This window comes from Haemorhous mexicanus, chromosome 3 (assembly GCF_027477595.1).
Source record: "Haemorhous mexicanus isolate bHaeMex1 chromosome 3, bHaeMex1.pri, whole genome shotgun sequence".
Lineage (NCBI taxonomy): Eukaryota > Metazoa > Chordata > Aves > Passeriformes > Fringillidae > Haemorhous > Haemorhous mexicanus.
In genome coordinates this window covers 63,219,347-63,239,418 of record NC_082343.1, presented here as the reverse complement: position 1 = coordinate 63,239,418, position 20,072 = coordinate 63,219,347, and the positions used below count along the sequence as shown (strand labels likewise).

The 20,072-nt window shown below is 36.1% G+C and overlaps 1 protein-coding gene across 5 annotated transcripts in view; it reads left to right on the top strand.

The window, feature by feature from the left end:
• Positions 1-20,072, top strand: part of LAMA2 (laminin subunit alpha 2) — a 339,355-nt gene that overhangs the window by 247,289 nt on the left and 71,994 nt on the right. For 4 of the 5 annotated variants that reach the window (XM_059842130.1, XM_059842129.1, XM_059842127.1 and 1 more), the window contains 5 exons: positions 2,195-2,281; positions 3,129-3,322; positions 11,442-11,584; positions 12,085-12,183; positions 16,857-16,968. In XM_059842130.1, coding sequence (XP_059698113.1) covers positions 2,195-2,281; positions 3,129-3,322; positions 11,442-11,584; positions 12,085-12,183; positions 16,857-16,968 — 635 coding nt within the window. The remainder of the gene's footprint in view (positions 1-2,194; positions 2,282-3,128; positions 3,323-11,441; positions 11,585-12,084; positions 12,184-16,856; positions 16,969-20,072) is intronic. The other variant, XM_059842128.1, reaches the window with a different exon arrangement.

Below are 20,072 nucleotides of genomic sequence, written 5' to 3'. Positions count from 1 at the left end.
AGCCCCATCCAACCTGGCCATGAAGACTTCAAGGGACTGGGGCATCTACCTCTTCATTGGGCAGGCTGTTCCAGTGACTCACTACCCTCTGAGTAAAGAATTTCTTCCCAACATCTAATCTGCATTTCCCCTCCATTACTTTAAAACCATTCCCTGTTGTCTTATCTCCATCTTTTTCTAAAAGCTCCCTTTAGGTGTCCTAGGTGCACGCTCAAATTGCTGAGCTGCCTGAGGGAGAGCAAGCAAAGTGCCCGTACCTCATTTAGTCACATAGCCTGCATGGCTGTGGGTGTTGTCACAGCCTTTTGTGTCTTGCTCATATGAAAGTGATCATGAGGCTCTCTGGTTTCATACACCTTCACAGGAGATAAGAGAATAACATCTAGTCTGAATTTAATAAAAACACTTAATCATGAGATAGTCATCCAATTTCTTAGTGCTGTTGAGAAGAGAATCAGATCTTGTCCAGGAACAGAACTGCTTGTGTTTTATAGAGCTTTACTCAGCTGTCTCTAGACATCATGGAAGGGATTTCTATTTCTGTTATCCACAGCCATCAACAACTTTGGTAGCTCTATAGTAAATATAGAGACTGACAACTGTACATCTCACTCATCTTAAACCTAAAGGAAAACACCACCAGAGAGAGGGCAGGGAAGGAGGTGTTTCAAATATCTGTGTAAGTCTGTCTGTGCATGTCCATTTTCCAGTGCTGATGGAGGATGCCTGAACAATTGGTTTAGACTAGATGCCTGACTTTTAGATGGATAGAGTGGCATAGATTCATTCCATAAAGCTACAGTATTAGGTAGAAAATTAGAGTATCAGACCTTAGATTTGTATCTTTTGCAGATCAGTTAAAGCTCTTCAGGATGCTATTAAGGGAAAAGTCTACCTGCAGCTATTTTATGGTAGTCAAGTAATCATAAACTAGATGAAATACAGATAGCTAATGAGGTATCTCATTAGCTTGCTATGTCATGACTGATACGATAGTATTAGTGAATTGTACAGTGCAATTATTTTTATTTATGAAATTGTAAAAAACTCTACTAAAGTCCTAAATGCTGTGTTTATACTGCTCTACAATCAGCAGTCAGCTTCAAACATGATGAGCAGGGGGAAAAAAAATAGAACTGAGAGAATGAATTTTTCTTAGTATGGATCTATTTTTATAGAGTTGAAAATGTGTTGGATAATGAGTTTGTGAGTAATAGATCAATTTGTTTTCATTTTTTGCAAAGGCATAATTTTATATACTTGTTCAAGCACTATTGATTTAATGCATTAAAAGCAAGTTAGCTGAGGATGCTGACTGCACTGTACCAAGAAAGAGCCCTGGGCTCACCACTAGCCACCTCTACATTTTTCTAGTTCTTCTTCCACAAAGAGCTGAAAGAGTTTAATGGTTTTACACCATCTTAATATTTAGTTCTGTTCTTTTGCCCTACCCACCCTTTTTGTTTGTTTTAACTGCCTGTGTAGGCACTTTATACACTAACATTTCAACTAAGTGCTACTTTGCACAGTGCCCACAGGTGCACACTACAGTCAGTAGTAAAGTGACTTAGAAAAGATAATCTAGTGCCTTCAATGATTGAAATAAGACTTCTCCCTGATCATTAAGGAGGTAGTTTTTAGGGTTTTTCTTTCTTTTTTTTTTTTTTTTTTTTGTAGACTGGGCTTTTCTCATATCTCTTTGAGAAGATCATTTGATGCTGCCTTTTTGGAAGATTCCTTACAGCTATGACTTTCATTCCTTTTCCCTCTTTATATCTTATCTTCAAGTAAACTCTTCCCATCTTATCTCATTTCATTCAAAATAAGATGAAATCAGACTGGAAAGGGTGAATGTTCATTAGCTCAGTTTCTAAATCTTTTGTTTCACATCCTTCCCAGAGCTCGCTGTGACTGACAGCCCCATTCAATCACACAAGCCTACAGCATGGACATTGCTCACTCCATCACTTTGGATACAGCCCTAGAGCCCTTGTCCAAACTGTGCAAGTGTCACAGCAAGGCATTCACAAAAATTATAATAGAAATGAGAGACCTCTCACAGGTTTTTATAAACAGATAAGAAAATGCTGCCATTTACATTAAGAGTGGGACTTCTTGGGCCCTTCTGCACTGCTGACCAAAGTGAAATGATGCAAGAGAGTAGAAAAAAATTATTTATTTACTTTTGGTTTAGTTTTAGCCCTACTTGCATTGCTGAAGGACCTAGTGACTACCGGTGTACTGCCTGCCCACCTGGATATGAAGGCCAGTACTGCCAAAGGTAGGATCAATGGAAAAAGCAGAAAGAGCAACAATGAAATGAGGAAAAGGCATGAAGGAGATAAATGTTTTTCAGTATTACAAGTGTGTATTTACTACTGTTTAAATACATGCCTTTGGATAATTTGTTTCTCCTTTATATGCTGTAAAAACTCAGCCAACATAGACAAATTTTATATACACCACTGTAAATTGATAATCAATGTTATTTATATCACAGATATTGTCCTAGTCTTACTCTTTGATGTGTGAGGGCTTTTTCCCTCCAGGGCTCAGAAGTTAAAAAAATTTATCTAAAATTACATGCTATGCTAATAGTGTATCTTGATGTCACTCATACCTTTGTTCTAGTGTCTGTGGTGCCCTCATGGGCATTGGCTGTGAAAGACAGTTGCATATAAACATTTTAATGCCAAATTGTAAATTAATAACCTAAACAGCCTCTGTTGTCCCATTCATCAAAACACTGAGGGATTAAGATGATCAAAATTGGAAAATGTCTACCAGGAGATTTCATGCCTGGCACAAAACACAAGTGGCTAGGTCTATAAGCCACACAATAATAGTGGAGGGGGTTTTTTTGCTGTAGTTTAATAGACATTTAACTGAAAATTGTTTAGGATGTGGAATCAATTTTGCATACCTCCTCCACCAGACTGTTCTGTGGCCTGATTAGAAGTCACTTTGTTGGACAAAAGTTTGCAATATTCTCTCTTGATATGAAGCAACAAAGATTTTTTTAATGGTTCATGAATGCTTGTGTAAATTATGTTTAAAATACTGCCAAAGTATTCTTTGTGCCCCACATCTCAGTTGGACCATTCTTATTTTGTGTTTGCAATGTCTAGATGTTCTTCTGGCTACACAGGAAACCCACAGATTCCAGGAGGGTCCTGCCAGGCATGTGAGTGTGATCCATATGGTTCTGTGCCTGTCCCCTGTGACCCTGTCACTGGGCAGTGCACTTGCAAGCCTGGATTCACGGGGTGGAAGTGTGCTGGCTGTGAGCATCGGCATGCGCGTCATGGCACGAGATGCATTTGTACGTATACTAATGGGATTTTGTCATAACTTCTGATTGTCGTATTTGTGTAACAGTGAGTTGTATGGCTTTCTTTGAGAATAATTGCCAGGTTTCTTACTATGTTGGCATCTGGTCTGATTTTTTTTCAAAAGCCTTGAGATGTCAAGAAAAATCTCAATAATTTCTAATATTATCACTGAAAGCTGAAAAAGAAACTTTGAAGGAATTCTTTTTGACTTTTTAGAGTCTATAATTTTGCCAAAGGTTGTTGCTACTGTTTTGACAATATTTTCTCTTGGTGAATTTTTTAATGTTGTCCTAACTGTTTCACCAGCAATTGCAATGCTCTGTGCCGTGAGGCACACACAAAATTTTTATTAAGGTTTACTTGACCATGTTGATTCAACAACCATCCACTGGAATTTAAAAGATGTAAGCAATGACAGTACACGATACCCAGCAAGGAACTTTTTTTGTTACAAATAGAGAACTAATTGTCTAAAACACCAATTTATATTTTCCAGTACTGGTATCTTTCTCCTACCCTCAATTTTGATACATACCAAGTATGTATCTTGTATTTTTGTTTGGATTTTTTTTCATTATATTGGATAGTGCTTGTTTTGAGCCCACAGTCTCATATCACGTAATGCTGCATGCTTATATATTATTAAAAAAAATGTAGTAAAATCTTTCTAGAACTGTTGATCAGCCCTGACTGAAATAAGGCATTTTCCTCTTCCTCATCTCTCCCAGGATATTGAGGGACTAACTTTATTGTGAATTTTTTCCCCTTCTATGCCATGATTGTTAAATTTGAGGTAGAATAATGGTGGAGTTCCAGTAATTCCACAGTATATAATATTTACTAGCCTGTGCATATTTGAAAGTATTGAAGTATTGGCAAGGCACAGTGATCTGGTTTTAAATGTTTTATCTTTAATTGGAGCTTTTTGATGGAGAGTGGAGTGTCTGTATGAGGGATGTGTAACATCAAGAAAAGTAGGTAGCATCTACTTTTTTTTTTTTTTTTGCTTCTCCAAAGAGTTCATTTCTTTTGTGCCTCAATATACAGAGGTGCACACCTCTCTAATAATTAAATGAAATGGTTAAAACAAAATGCAAACATTTCAAAAGCAAACTTTAAAAAATAAACAAAAGAAGTGCTTTAAATGTCTGAAGACATGATAAATTCAAGAATGGAATGCATGTCTTCTTGGAGTGCTTAAAAAAGAGATATTAGACACATAGAGTCAGGAACTACACAATGCAGAACATTTTTTCACTCAACCTAATGGTTGGGATCAGTTCTCAGTCACCAGGACTTAGCAGAACTAAGCTTCTAAGTCGATTGAAATAAGTGCTTTTGCATCAGTCCTGATTCCCAGGTAGAAATTACAGATTACTGGAAATATAGATATAATTGCTTCTATTTCTTTACTATTAACAACATGGCATTGATTCATTGATTAAAAGAGTAGTGTACTTGAGAGAAATAACTTTCTAATGCCCTGCAGTGTGATGTAGGTTTGGACTTAATTCTGAACTTACTATCTAAAGCTCTATTTTGAACATCCAAATGACTGCAACTGGAGTAAGTAGTCCCTTTGCTGAAATAACTACCATTTGAGTTCCATTTTGTGGTCTCTGTGTCAAGGAGAATTGTAATTGCAAGTTAAGTTCCTAAGTGTTACAGCTACAAAATTTTAAAATAAGGACTGTGTTCTACAGAGTGCCATCTGCATGAAAATTACTTCATTTTTCAATATCCTGAATAGCTCTTACATTATTGCCAGTATTATCCTATTTTTCCAATCACAGGCATGACTTAGTATGTTTTTTTATTAGTCTTTTACCTTATCAGTATTCTGGAAAGTCTTTTGGGTATCCAGGATGACAGAGTTTCATTGTACAAAACAGCCTAACTGCAAGTTATCATTAATAATAGTGTTCCAATTTGTTAATCAGGCTATTTCATTGTGTGGATAATAAGGTTTAAAATCCTATTTGTGAATGGAAAAGGCTGTTTTCAGGCAAATGAAATTTTCCACCTTTTTGCTTTGAAAGATGCTATTTGCTATAATCTCTGATTTAACTGCAACATATTTAAATTTGAGTGTTGAAATATACCTATGCTATCTTTAGTGACATTCTTACTTTAACTAAGTAGTCAGTTTTCACCATGAAAACAGTTCTTCTCATATGTATATGGACATTTCATTTGACCACTAGAAGTGAGGAATCAAATGCAAATTTTCTTTTCTTTAGTCATAAAGATAAGAACCACCTGTAGGAGAAGATGGGATGTGCTTTAAATCTCCCTATCACAGGAAGTAGTTTTTACAGTTGATACCTCATTAATATTAACCATATCATAAATGGCAAAAACTGCAGTTTAATATTTCTTAGACATTTAATGTGCCTATTAGGTCTTATTGTATGATCTTCCTCTTGTTTAAAGGCTCCTCGGCACCCATATTACTCCACACCTGCCTTTGCTAATGCAGTACAGTACCCCTGACATGGTAGAAAATAAGCCTGATCAATAACCTTTGTAGCTTGTGGTGGACACAGGTCTGTGGCAAAGAGAGTGTGGCAGGCCTGGATTTTGTGGGAATTTGCCAGTGGTAAACAGTGTCTGGTATGTCACAGGCTTCAGAGTGAAGCTGTTGGTAGGGATTCATTGCTGCAGCCCCTAATGTGCTTTAATAGTCCTTGTCCCGTCAAAGAACCATCAGAAACTCCTTTGGGGCAACATAAAGTTTTCCTTCCTTGCTCTCAGAGTACTGAGCTGTTCCAATATGAGTTTAATGCAGCTGAGAATTTGGTTCTGTGTACAATGTATTTTTTTTGCTTTCAAATATCAATCAATTGGGAAATACTCAGTAAATTCCCTTCTGACCAGCTTCAATTGTAACAAAACCTTAAAAGCAAAAAAATGGTTCTCTTAAAGTACAGAACATTAATTAGTGTGAAGAGCAGAATCCTCTTTGCATTCAGTAGTTAAAATGCGCTGAATGCCTGTACCTACTCTTGCTCATTTGCAGTTCCATTTCAACTGCTGCAATTGCATTGTACCAGTCAAAAGTGTGGAGAACCCCTAGTTAAAGTGGTCTAACCTAAAGACAAAATATTCAAATACAGTCAGCCATGTTTGAAAAAGTATTTGCAAGTAGTATAAGACATAGTGATTAAGCTATTCTGTTAGTATGGTATAGTTACTATTAAAGAAAGTGATTTTTTTTTAAATAATTAACATTTTAAAAATAAATTTTGGGCAAATTCCATAGAAGGTCACCCTACAGTATGACCTGAAAAACCAAATAATGTGTATTTAAATCAGATCAGAGATGTATTTTAGCCAAAATATTGTAATGCATTCTTCTTTAAATATAATGTTTAGAATTTAATATCCCCCTTATCATAAGTACTCTAAAAGATTTTTTAAGTGAAGATTTTCAGTGAAAAGGTTGGGGGGAAGCAAAGAAGCATGCATGTTCACTAAAGTGATCTATTTCTGATCTAGCTGAAAATCTGTTTTACTGGGTTTTTACTGTTTTTTTAATAATGTGTCATTTTTCAGTTGCTTACTGCATGTCACTGTTCAGTGATGTGTTATAACAGTTATATTTTAGAGAGCTACAGGTAAAATAGAATATAGATTGATTTTGAGCAATGGTTAGATAATTATAGGTGCATGGCAAGACAGAATTCCAATCCCATTATATTCTTAGAACAGAACAATTTTGTTTTTTCTAGAATTCCATCAGGGAATGAAAAGTTATATCCAAAAAGTAGATTTTTAAAAAAAAACAAGTAATACAAGAGTATGGTTTACCACACATCATAAAAATTTCTAATGGCTAGTGGCTGGATTATTTCCCCTGCTAAATTAACCCCCTAGGTTTTCCTATACAGATATTCACAAAACTCTGCTGATGAACACTTTCTTAGAATTTTTGGAGTCAAGCAATTAAATTTGTAGGTTCACTTTCTCTTCTCTTTTGTAAAAGCTCAAAGAATAAATAGTGATGTTTGGAAACTAATTTTAATAGTGCTGCCAGCATCCTTGTATACTGTCAAGTATGACAAAAGTTCTCCCAAATCTTCTCTCAGATTTTGAATCAAGCCTGTAGCAATCATGCATTTTCTTAGAAATAGTAATCCTCTTGCGTATTTTTTGTTATTCCTTGTGACATTACACTTCACTTCAGTTGTAGAGTTTGTAGTACATAAAATGAAGAAGGCTAGATGGCAGTGTTATGGGAACAGTGACTCTGCTCACTGCTGTGCCATATTTATGGAACAAAACAATCCTGGTGATAACTTCAAGGCTTCATGGTTGTTTGGCTCTATATACTATATGGCAAGTAAGAGCTCACCTTCTGAATGCTTTCAGGGTATCTGTCATAGCTACAATGGAGACTTCAAAAAAAAGATTTTCTATGTTTTGAGCTGTGTTGCAACACAAACTACAAAACTTTTCCTTGGATGTGTGCTCCTGTCACAATTGTTCCTTGGGGTCAAGCAAAAGCCTAAATGTAAAGCAGTTGATGTGACTGAACAGGAAGCAATCATGACACAGGGAGATCAAGCAGATATTTCATTGTTAGGAATTTTTCCTTAACTCAGTCTTGTGGGGTGAAAAAACGAAAAAGATCCTCAGCCTTGCTGTAGTCAACAAACTTTCATCTTTATGTATTTAAATATTCAATAGTGGCAGAAGAAGAAACTTACATAATGAGATTCCTTTAATACCAGGTATTGGGCATTTAAGTATTTGCACTCAAGACTGATGCTTGCAATGAGAGGGATTTTTTTTTTCCCAGCTGTCAATCTCTGCTTCATCACAGCCCTACAGCAAGAAGAACAGGGGAGCTCCCAGCCACCAGTCCTGGCAGAATCAAAGTTTTCCATTCAAAACAGTGAGGAGCTCCATGATATCATGGAATTCAGAACTAGGCAGAGATGCTCTGTCAGAGGTAGATCTTACAGAATCTGTGTACAGAGTGCTTAATTCAGCAGGAGCTGGGAGCCTTTACAGAGTGAGCTGAGAAGAATGTGTGTCACACCACATCTATGAAGCCTTGGACTAGCTTCTTCAGTGTTCTGAGTTCTGCTGTGTGTCCGTGTGTCTCAGATATAAGAATTAATTTACATCCGTGATGGGCAACTGCTTCTTGGGCTGCATGGGCTCAATTAGGCCACCCCTGCTTGGCCTAGAAGCTGATGAGCTATCATTTGTTCTCCATTTTTGTGAGAAAATGAGCTCCTCTTGAGTTTAGATTCACACTCCAGTTTTTCACCCAACTCAAGCAATCTTTAAGCTCAGCTACTGCTGGTATGTATCAGAACCAGCAGATGAAGATTTCTAGATAATAAAAATCAGAAATAAACCTTAGCAGGTGTTTTATACCCTGATCTGGATATGAATTTTCCCAAATTTTGGAGACATATTGATCATGTAAGCTGCATGAAACCAGCAGCATTGGCAAGGAAGATAAAGCTTTCAGCTCTCTACTGGGGTTCTGTTTTGAAGGCACAGGAAGGCCGGTTTATTATTTGATGTGAGACTAGTGCCAAAATGGGAAAAATGAGGTACTAGCCAGAAGTTTATTGAGCTAACAGTAGTTCAGCACTTTGTTTGTAAGAGCAGGAAGCTGATACTGAAGAGTCACTGACTATCATAGAACACAACTTCTTGGATTGCATGGTTGCCCTTAGACAAAAAAATTTCCTAGTCATAATACAGTCTTCTGAATCTTCACAGAAATGAATGTATTAAAGCAAAATTGTGTCAGATAATCCCTCAGTTGGAGGAACACATTGTAACTCAGATGTGTTTCTTTTATTATACATTATGTTTCTTTGTGAGATGGAATAATCTTAAAAGAATTTCTTTTAGCATGCGTACTTTGGGCATGTTTCTCACAAGAGGTAAGTCAAAATCCTTAGAGACTTAGTGTGCATGGAAAAGTGTGGTTAAAATGGAAAATGCAGTAATTTGCATTAATTGCTTGTTGAACTGTTGTAATATTGATTGCATGATTTGCCTCTGACATGCTTGCACTGCTGTAATGATCTGAATTTAGTGCTGTATTTGTTAATATTAGACACAAATTTATCCTGACAGCTTTATAGATAGACACAGAAGTATTTAGTCTTGCAAAATATAATCATGCTCTTGAAATATTTCCCATAGCTACAGTACATTACAGACTGCATACTGGAGTAGCTCAGTCCTGTCTCATCTACTCAGCTGTGGTCTCACTCGATGCAGTTCCTCTTTTCAACCTGATTATTTTGCATGAGGTGTTAATTTATACTGAACGCTCACTTATTGATTGCCCACTCATTGAGAATACTTCATCTCTTCTTGGGCCGTTCATTTTTTTCTTATTGGTGTGAATTGAGTTTGTCTTTAACACATAACAAATTTTTAGCAATTTATTACCAACCACTAGGAAAATTTTGAAGGTGAATAGATTTCCCTCGTTTCATGAGTGAAATAATATGTGGGGAAAAAAGAAAACGCAGCAAAAACTAAACTATAAAGGCCAACTCTTTTCAGGTTCAAGATCACTTATTTTCATCCTGGAAAATGATTATCAGGTCTCCTTACCTTCTTGATCAGCTACAGAACAGGTGTTTGTTATATAAAACATTATTTGCTGTAAAACCTGCTTTTCCTTGAATTCTCTCAGGCTTCTAAAGGCAAGCACACAGATGGCAAGAACAGGGATGTTAATAAGTTGGGGGGAGGTAAAATTTCATGTAGGAGCATAAATCAGAATGTATCATGCCCACAGTTATTGACTGCAGTTCCAGTGCGGTTCAGTTTATGTAACAAAATACTGTGAAATAGGAGGAAGGAGTCTGCAAATGGAAGCAATGAAAATGTAAAAGGAAGTCTTAAAATAACAGTAGTATCTAGCCTTCTGCACCCACTTCTTACTACGATAATCCAGCATCTACCTTGTCTCCTTTTCAATCCCCACTTGAGTTTTATGGTGTATTGAAATAGTTTACCTTTTTTTGTCAGTATTTGACTCTACTCTTTGTCTTTGGTATATTGAACAGTCAAAAGAGTAATAAGCATATTTAGGAAACTATGAAAACTTTAATGAATAGAAAAGATTTAATCTACATGACGAACAGATTTCAGAAAAAAAGAAGTAATTCTCTTTTGAAAATTACTTCTCTTTTCTACAAAAACATACACTTTGCTTAGTGGGGCTTTTTAGCTATTAAACTGCCTAGCTTTGCTGAAACAAATAATTACACGCTTGTAAAATTTTAGGTACAACTCTCCATATCTCTTAACATGGCCAATGAATTCATTGTTCCACAGTTTGCTTCATCTCCTGAGATGTTTGGGTTTGCTAGCTCTTTATGCAGAGAAGCAGAAAGGTATTCCCACAACTCTCTTCTAAAGGATGAAGAATCCTCCTGTCTGCTGCATAAATGATACAAGATGAGAATTTCTTGTGATAGTTAATCGAAAGTAAGGGAGGGAGGAAATGCAAACTTCTTTTGATATATGCAGCACACAACAATATTTTTCATCCTGAAGGATATTTGTGGAAAAAGAAGCATACATGAAAAGCTTATAAGCTGTTTAATGAAAAGAGGTAGGGAAAAGCATTTTTTTAAAAGAAAGCTATCAGTATTTTTACCTAGATAGTTTCAGCTGTCTGCATTACAGATTTAGTATGCTTGGCCATGCTGTTATATGGAGATTTTTAAGGTTTTGTCATGTATTCAAATCCATAAGTGTATTGTGTTTCTTACAGAGCTCCTTAGATTCTCTAAATTGCCCATCTGATCTCCAAATTGCCCTGCTTTTCTCAAACTTCATCCAAATTACCTGTGTAATTTAATATTTTATATTGGCTAGTCTGCAGTGGACAACATTAATTATTTCCTCTTTTAGTGAGCTACGCCTATCAATTTTGAACTTAGTGTTTTATATTAAACTGTCCATTACTAAATCCTAAGCAATAATGTCTTTTCTGCTCCCTAGTTGTTGTTTGGGGTAATATGTATGAATTGCATGTGTGCCATACAATATGTAAATCAAATGTCTTAAATATTTAGCAGGAAGAAATGTTTAGCAGCTTTGTTGTTCTTCCCCCAGCTTGTGATGATGAATGCACAGGACTCCTTCTCAACGACCTGGATCAGCTAAACCAGATGATTCTGAGTGTTAACCTTAGTGGTCCACTGCCTGCTCCATATAAAATGTTACATGGCTTTGAGAACATGACACAGGAATTAAAGGTATGTTGGCAATATTCACATACATAAATATCAGAGCTTCAGTACAACTATACTTGATTCTGTTCAACCTCACAGCTGGTTGAGGGAAGAAGAAAAAAATCAAGATTTAATTATTTCAGGCTTGCTTTGGTTGATAAATAAGTATTATAGTTATTTATTTTTTACTTACTTTAATAAATAAATCTCGCCACGGTAATTTCTGAACGTATGTGCAAGGAGTTATACTTCAGGCACAGAAACGCAATGTTGCATACAAATAAAATAGTTTTCATGCTGATGGTCTATAAAATGGTTATGTATTTTACATATTGTATGTTCCCTACCATACTTAAAAGTTATGTAAATTTGTCAATTCCTGAAAAAAGCCTGTTGGATGAATGTGACACAAGTCAGTAGCAAAAGGGATTGCATATTGTAATGAAATGTTTGATGCTTCTTCTCTTCAATATTTGGAAGCACTGACATCCAGCACATACACTTTTCCATCTCTTTCCCAACAGCATTTGCTTTCACCTCAGAGAGCACCAGAGAGATTTCTTCAGCTAGCACGAGAAAATCTGGATACCTTGGTGACAGAAATGGATGAACTACTGACAAGAGTATGTCTGTGATCACATTGATGTCTATGGGTTTGGTTGAGGCTGCATAATGACAGAAATCTTCTGAATATGCATTAAACATGAATGCATAGATGAATTATAAGTTGCTTCTCAGTCTCAGTGTCTAAAATGACAGGAAGTCCTCTAAAAATCTCTTTTTGTGGGCCAATATATTGACACATATTTTCTGCAAAACTTCCTAATAAGGTAAGAAAGCTTTTTCACTTCCATACAGATGACCCAAGAATGATCTTACCTGGAAAAGATTACACTGAAGAGCTGTGCAAGTTTAGTTAAATATATGTCTTCCAGATTTCCTTTATGAGCATAGTTAGCAACTTCTGGATGTCAATAGATGTGCTATATACTCTTTTTATTACAAAAGTTTTATTTCAAAATAGACCTCATTTTGGTCAGTAAAGACAACGTCTAAGAAAATAATATAAATTGTGCCACCTAGTGGAGAAAATATAACCAGCTTCAGTATAAATAAAGCTGTCCAAAGTACATTGATGTGAAGAACTACCAAAAGTCATGATTTTGAGTTCAAAGAACCAAATAAGAAAGATGTGGAGTATTGTACTGATCAATATACATCACAGAGAATCACATAAAATCCAGGCAGTTTTAGCATCATGTCTCTAAATTGTACATGGCTTAAGGAACTAAAATTCTCAGAGAAACTGTTTTTTTTGGGTGATTTTTATACAATTTTGAAATGGGTAGTGGGTAAGAAAGCATATGAAGTGTGTTTGCATATGTAGGCAACCACATGTTTGTGCATACACCAGTATCTATCTGTATGTACTGACATTGTGAGAAAGCTTGCTTTTCCACTTCTGTTTGATCTTTTATTTTTCTGCATGAAGCAACTGCAGTAGTTTTAAGTCTAGTTGGAATTTTAACCCATGTCAGCTGTACAAGCAGGGAAGATTATATTTATTATATTAATATTTCTCAGACTTAGGCTAGGACAGGGTTTTTTTCCTCTTGTAAAGTTGTTCTTTTTAATATCCTTTTCCAATTTCCCCAATAGAGATGACCTAAAATAATGCAGAATCTGACCTTCTGTAGACAACTCTTGGAAGGAAAAACATATCAAAAGTGTGATCATAGGGGAATTATTGGGGTGGCCACATTTTCACCACTCCCTTTCTGCAGTTTTTCATCATTGTGATGACTAAGTAGCCTTATGATTTCTGGTTATCCTTACAGAGTTACTTGGAGCATTTTGGGGTAGTTTTTTGTTGGGGTTTTTTTAAATTTAGGGACTGGAAACTGGTGGCAGGTCCTACCTTTCTCCTTTTGTTTTTGTAAATAAGAATAGTGTTCCAAAAGGAAGCATGAGTCCTGATGTTGTGTGTTCAAGGCTAATTTCCAAATGAAGATACAGCTGATAACTACATAACGGCTGGCACTTGGAGTACAAAGTACCACCATAGATGCCAAAGTTTTTCCCTGAATCTGATTTTCAGGTTCACTATATTTCCAAAGTGAAAAAGTACTGGTGAAGAAAAAAGCTGGTGAGGATTGGTGAGGAATCTGTTTCCATGAAAAAAAATTTCTCAGCATTTTAAGATAAAATATAGAAGACAATGGTATTTAGTCACTACAAAACTTTCGGGGATTTTGCTTCCCTGTGGTCTCTTTTCAACCAATGATCTCTTACCTCAGTGCAGTACTCCTTTCCCTTCTTTTACATTGTTCTGTGCTTCATTTACTTTTCCATATAGAAGATCTTCATGTCTTTCTTGCACTAATTATGTTCACATATTTGCATGCACATTCCCGCACCTACCACCAGAGGAAGGCCTGATATCTTCAGTTCCTTTCAGTTCACTGCATTTCAGCAAAACCCCCACTTCCCTTCTAATTAGGTACCTTCAGAGTGTTCAAGAAAGACAGGGATCAGAATCACTCATCTTGATTTTAAATGCTTTTTGTCTTTGAAAACGTTTGCCTTTCTCCCAAAGTACTGAATTTCTCTAACTTGAAAGTTTCTGGAAGTAGTAGCAGAAGCAACTTAGTTTGCAATAAGTGGGAACATTTGGAAAGAGAGCCAAGAACTTCCATCTGTACATGTCTGTGTTTACACCTCCTTCTATGGTCTGCAGCTCACTAGCTAGAGAAATTCCTGGAGGACACCCTCCAGATGCTATCTAGAGGAGTTCTCTAAGGCTTGATTAAGTCCTCAGACTAAATAAACATGGAAACAAAACCAAAACCAAAAAAGTGTGCATAGTTGCTAATATTTTCTTCCAGTTTAAATTGCTAAGTGGCTACTCCAGACTGGAGCAAAGCCTTTCATGGAGTCTCCATCACTAAGTATAAGCTGTGGACATCACCGAAGCATGTTCACTGATCTCAAATACTTCCTTCACTGATTTCTGTGGTAGGGATCTCCTTTATGCCAAAAAGTTTTATTTGTGTCCAAATAACTTCTACAAGACTCTTTCCAAACTCTTGCTCTGGGGCCAGTCTGCCTCATCCTTATTGCTCCCACAGCAGGAGTTTGTTGGGCCTGTTTAAACTCTTAGAAGATGCTGAAAACTGACCTTATAGAAATGGTGGGCTGTAGTAAATTGGATATGTAGAAAATTACTAGGACCTTATTAACAAACGAAAACATTTAATTAGCCATGGAATAGCCAGCTACAGTATGAAGGATGTTCGCCATTTAATATGGTTTACAGAATTAAAGCTAGACTAGATAGTGAAGCAAAAGCCTATTTTTCAGTAAAGGAAATTCTGTCAAAATACAGAAGGCCTTCAGTGGACCTGAATGGAATTTAAGTACAAAAGAGAGCTGTCACTGAAAGGAAATGAAAATTGTTCAGTGACAGATTAATTTTCAGAAAAATGTGGTACCTGCTATTCAGTCATAAATAGAGAGGTTAAAGTGGCCAATTTGAATTAGCATGAATGTGGAAAAAGTGATCAAAATTAAGAAAGGAATATGTAAGTTATAAAACACCATTTCTAGCAAAGGACTAGAAATATTATAGAATATAATAAAACTGAATGTGAATATTCCAAACAAATAAAACTCAAAGAATAAAAAGCTTCTTCTGGAGGGTTTGACAATAAATAATAAGTTTTTATCATTTACATGAAGAATTAAATGACATCAGAAATGCCAAAGAGAGTTTGAGCAGTGGTCCATCAAGACCATTTGGAATTTTTTGCCTTTTTAATAACCCAAATGCCTCTTACAGCTCATTGTAGCAATATTTTAGTTCTGTATCCAGGCAGGTAAAAAGGGTTTGTAAATCTTAGAGGAAGTAACCAATAGTATGATTAAAGCTGTGTAAGTGTGAAAAGACATGTTCTAGTGATGGAGGGATGGACTAGAACAAATTCCCCCCAGTCTGTCTGGGTTCTTAGTTCTTCCTGTATATTTCTATTTACCTGAACCATTTTCATATAAATTACTTTCAGTGTAAATTACTTTCAGTGTAACGACTCTGAAGTAGCCCAAAATTGTAAGTGGAATGATAATGCCAGGGATTTTATTTCAGAAACCCAGATGAAGAGTACCTTGAGGGCTGCCATCTAGAAGCCAATCAGGCAAAAATAAATGTGTTTAAGTGCTACTATTTCTCTGACTATTTCTGAAAAGTGTGGGGTTTTTGTAAGGGAGAAACAATTTGTGCAGTTCAAGTCAGGGAAAACCTAAGCTCATTTTGAATTATTGACCTTCTAGCCATTTCACAGAAACTGGGAAATTCATAATGCCTTCTTTCAAGATTTTTTTGGGAATGTAAAGCCTAAATAAAAAATAAGGGGTTCATTGTTTTATTTGTTTGGGGGGGGGGGTTGGTTTTGATGGTTTGGTTTTTTGGGGGTTTTTTTTGTTGGGTTTTTTTTTTTTCTTTGCAGTACAGCTCAACAGGCTTTGTATCTTGAAAAATTTAGCTTCTTTTCAATAAAAAGGGTTCATTTTAAAATAGGGTCCTCACGAGCTAACTAGAATGTCCTAAGATGATTCCTTTCCTTGGCATGTTTTTCAGGTCTGCAGCAGATGTCTCCCTTTCTGCTGCTGCTGTGATTCAGTACAATTATAAAGCATTTAGTAACAGAAATCTTGAATTTTACTGAGCACTCCAATATGTTATAAACTAACAACTTCAAGCATTAGGGCTGAATAAAACTACTCTTTATTTTTCTCTCTCTTTCTTGGTCAAATTAATGTATTGATTTAAAGTTCTTCTTGCTTGTTGGAATGAACTGTTTCTTTGAGAACACCTCCAGGGAAGAAGCAAAGGGGTCACAATACCTGCTGCACTTTGTCAATCGAAAAGTACACAATTGTGAAGCTATGGAAAGTATTCCCTGAAGAATCTATTAAAAGGTTCCAAACAGCATTTCTTTAAGCAAAGATATTGTTAGTCAGTGGATAATTTCATCCTGTCTCCATTGATGTGCTGCTGCACACAAGTAGGGTTTCTAAGAACCTAAAATAAAGCCTTCCAATTTCCATTTAAAGGAAAAGGTAATAAAATTTAATTGTGTACTTGAACAGAGCATTTCATTTCCCATGCATCTGATCAATAATTCATTGATTGCCTCTGGCCTGAGGAAAGTTCTGTACATGTATTCACCCTGTAGGAATATAACATAGTGCAGCCTTGGCCTGTTCATTAATTATATTTTCCCTGAATTTGTATCACCAGGCTACCAAGGTGACAGCAGATGGTGAGCAGACCAGGCAGGATGCCGAGAGGACTAATGACAGAGCGAAATCTCTTGGACAGTTTGTCAAAGGCATTCTCCAAGCTGCTGAAGGTATTGGAAAAAGTTAAAATACTTGAGCTGTTCCTCAAGAAAACAGGAGGATGGTAGGGGAAGAGGGTCTGAGAGACAGTGAGGAAGACTTTACTTGCTGAGAAATGTCATGTGCTTAAAATGCTGCGAGAAGAAAAGGCAGTAAACTGTCCTCAAATTTTTCTTCAAGTCTGTGTATAGAGTTTGTATAAACACTTCGTGTATTGGTAATTATGAACAAAGACTAGAAGAAAACTGAGCATGTTCCTTCAGGATTTTTATCTGAAGAGCTGTTATGATGAAGTAACAAACAGGGCTTAGCTTTTGTTTATTTTCAAAGCAGGTAAACATATGTATTGGTAAAAAAGTTTGATGTAATTTTAGCACTTGGTACATTAATACTTCATCTTAATTCACCAGTTTTACTTCAAAAATGCACTTACTTCTTGCTGTTAATGAACATCTGCTGCTTGGAATTTGCAAATGACTCCTAACCCTACCTAAGCATGGAGCCAAAGTCAACACTCTGTCTTCCACAGACTGATTCACTGCACTTACACTGTAGTAAATAATTATGAGAAAACTAGATTGTAGATGGCCTTAAGAAGCAAGTCCTATATATTTCATAAAGTTATTAAATAAGATAATGGCTGAAAATATTAAAATAATTGGCAAATACAGATGGGGTTATTTGAAAAAGACTTTTTTCAAGACTTAAAAGTCTTGAAAAAGATTTTTAAGTTTTTTCCTCCTCCAAATATTCACTGCAGTACTGGTTTTAGTAGCTATGCTTCTGAAGGCCTATGTCATTGAAAGGGAAAGCTTTCACTTTTGTCCAAATGCTATAGAATACATTTTCTATTGCCTTTTATGTAACACTTCCCTGTATGTGCTTTGGAAGTGAACTGAACAGCACTTTAGGATATCCTTAGGACTTGTAACTTTGACAAGAAAAAATTGTGGGAAAAGCAACAAGAAAAAGTGAGCAAATTTTTGAGAATTTTTTAAAACAAAAGACCATGTTCCTCATATTTCGGGATGAATTTGGGATCATGAGCAAAACAAAGTCTTTGAGTCTACTAAGTTTAGGCCCAGTGTTTGTAGCCCAAACAAAAATTTCCTCAAGCAGGTTTAGCAGTAGGAAATATAGAGTTAGAAAACATTGAGGCGGTGAAATAAATTTATGCAGTACTTTCAAGTAGACAAAAACTTTAAAATCAATGTGTTTGCCTAGTGGCCAAGTTAACATTTTAAGAATACATGAAATACACAGGATTGAGAGATACCTTGTGGGTTAAGGCATCCACTTCCCTACTATCAAAAACTTTCTAAAGCTCATCTTCAAAGCAATTTCTACAAATACACACGATCTGGATAGGAGGCAGTTTCAGTACTCTTCATAATTGCCATAGTTCACATTTCTAGCAAAAAATATTCATGTTTAGTTTATCATCGTGTTCCCTAGAAAACTCTGTTCTTTAGCTCAAATGGATGTTTTTTCCATTCCCTAGTACTTCTCCTCCTTCCCCCAACACCAGATATATTTGCAGAGAGGACTCATATTTCACCTTGGCCCCTTTTTTTCCTAGACTGAATCACACAAAAGAGTGTTCTCCTAAATCTCCTACTCACCTTCATGTAATTTCCCTTCCTCTGCTGAAAATTATATCCGTGTTTCGGAACCACAGGTAAAAAGCATGAAATGAGGTTTCTTCAGTGTCTTGCTCTGCAGGAGGAGTAAAACTTCCCTATGTCAGCTCTCCTAATAATGTCCCAATAACTTTTTTTTACAGCTGGATGCCACTGGTGATTCATAACACAGCTACGTTCTTCTCATTCGTACCTTTTAGCTGACAAAACTCCTCATTAAAAGTGAGAAGTTTGTAGTGATTGGTTCTAATGACCATGCTCTGAGTGCTTATCCACTTCTACTGAGCTGATTGTTGACTTTCTGAACTTCTGAGTAGCTGTAACTAATTTTCCTTCTTTGCAGTTCCTAGCTTTTGTCTATGTCAGTGCACCCAGACCTTTTACCACTACTGGACTCTGATATTTTCATTCTACCCAGACACAAAACAAAATATGGTTAGGAGAAGAGATGGATAAAACTGGGTATAAGTTTTACTGAACCTAAGAAAAGCTTAGCTAACATATTCATTTTCTCTTTTATGTAAGTATTCAGGGAGGTTACTCACTATTTTTTTAATAGAATTTTTAAAAAAATTAATATAAACCTATTCCTGGCCTGAGGTACCTTAGTAATGATAGATAATATAGTACATTTAGGAGTCATCCATGATCCATTTGAGGAAAGTGTAGTCTTTTTCCAGACCTCACAAAACCACTCCTTATTAAAGACACAAATCTCAGTTCTCACCAGCTAATCAGACATCATTAGATTAGAATTTTCATCATAATTTGCTCTAAACCTATACAATGTGTAGATAAAACAGTAATTTACTGAAGTTTGAAAGACTGATTTTAATGTCTTTAATTAAAGATTTAATATTAAATACTCATAAGTACCCCTGTGACCAGGAACGGTGCCATTTCAGAGAAATCAGTTACTTGGGAACTCTGTACCTGTGGAAGGGCAGCAGTACTTTTTAAAATTGAAGATGGAATTGATTGCCATAAATTACCTAGTTGCTTCTGAAAGTGGGTATTATAATATGTTGTGGTGTGCTATGGCAGAAAGACTTTTAGTCCATCCTTGAGTATGATGCCATGTGTACAGCTTTATCTGTGTGGAATAATTTGGCTGTTCCAAACACATTTATAGTAAACCTTCATATGCTCCAACCTTGAATTTTTTTTTTCCATTTCTGGTTATTTTCTTCCAAACACATGAGTGGGCTTAGACATCTGTGGGTGCCTTTCACTCCTCTTCTGCTTCATTTTCTAAAATTTCACAATTTTTTATTCTTCCTAGCACTGTTAAGTCTGAATGCTAAAAATGACATATTTTGAGGTTCTCCAAAAGTAATTTAAGCCTAATTTTCATTAGTTGTCCTCCCTGCTCCTTAACTCTACAAGTGATATAGCAAGTTGTCTTCTGCTTGTTTTGGAGGTTCAGTGTAAATTCTTTCTTTCAGGGGGAGGATGAGGGGAGCAATGTATTTATT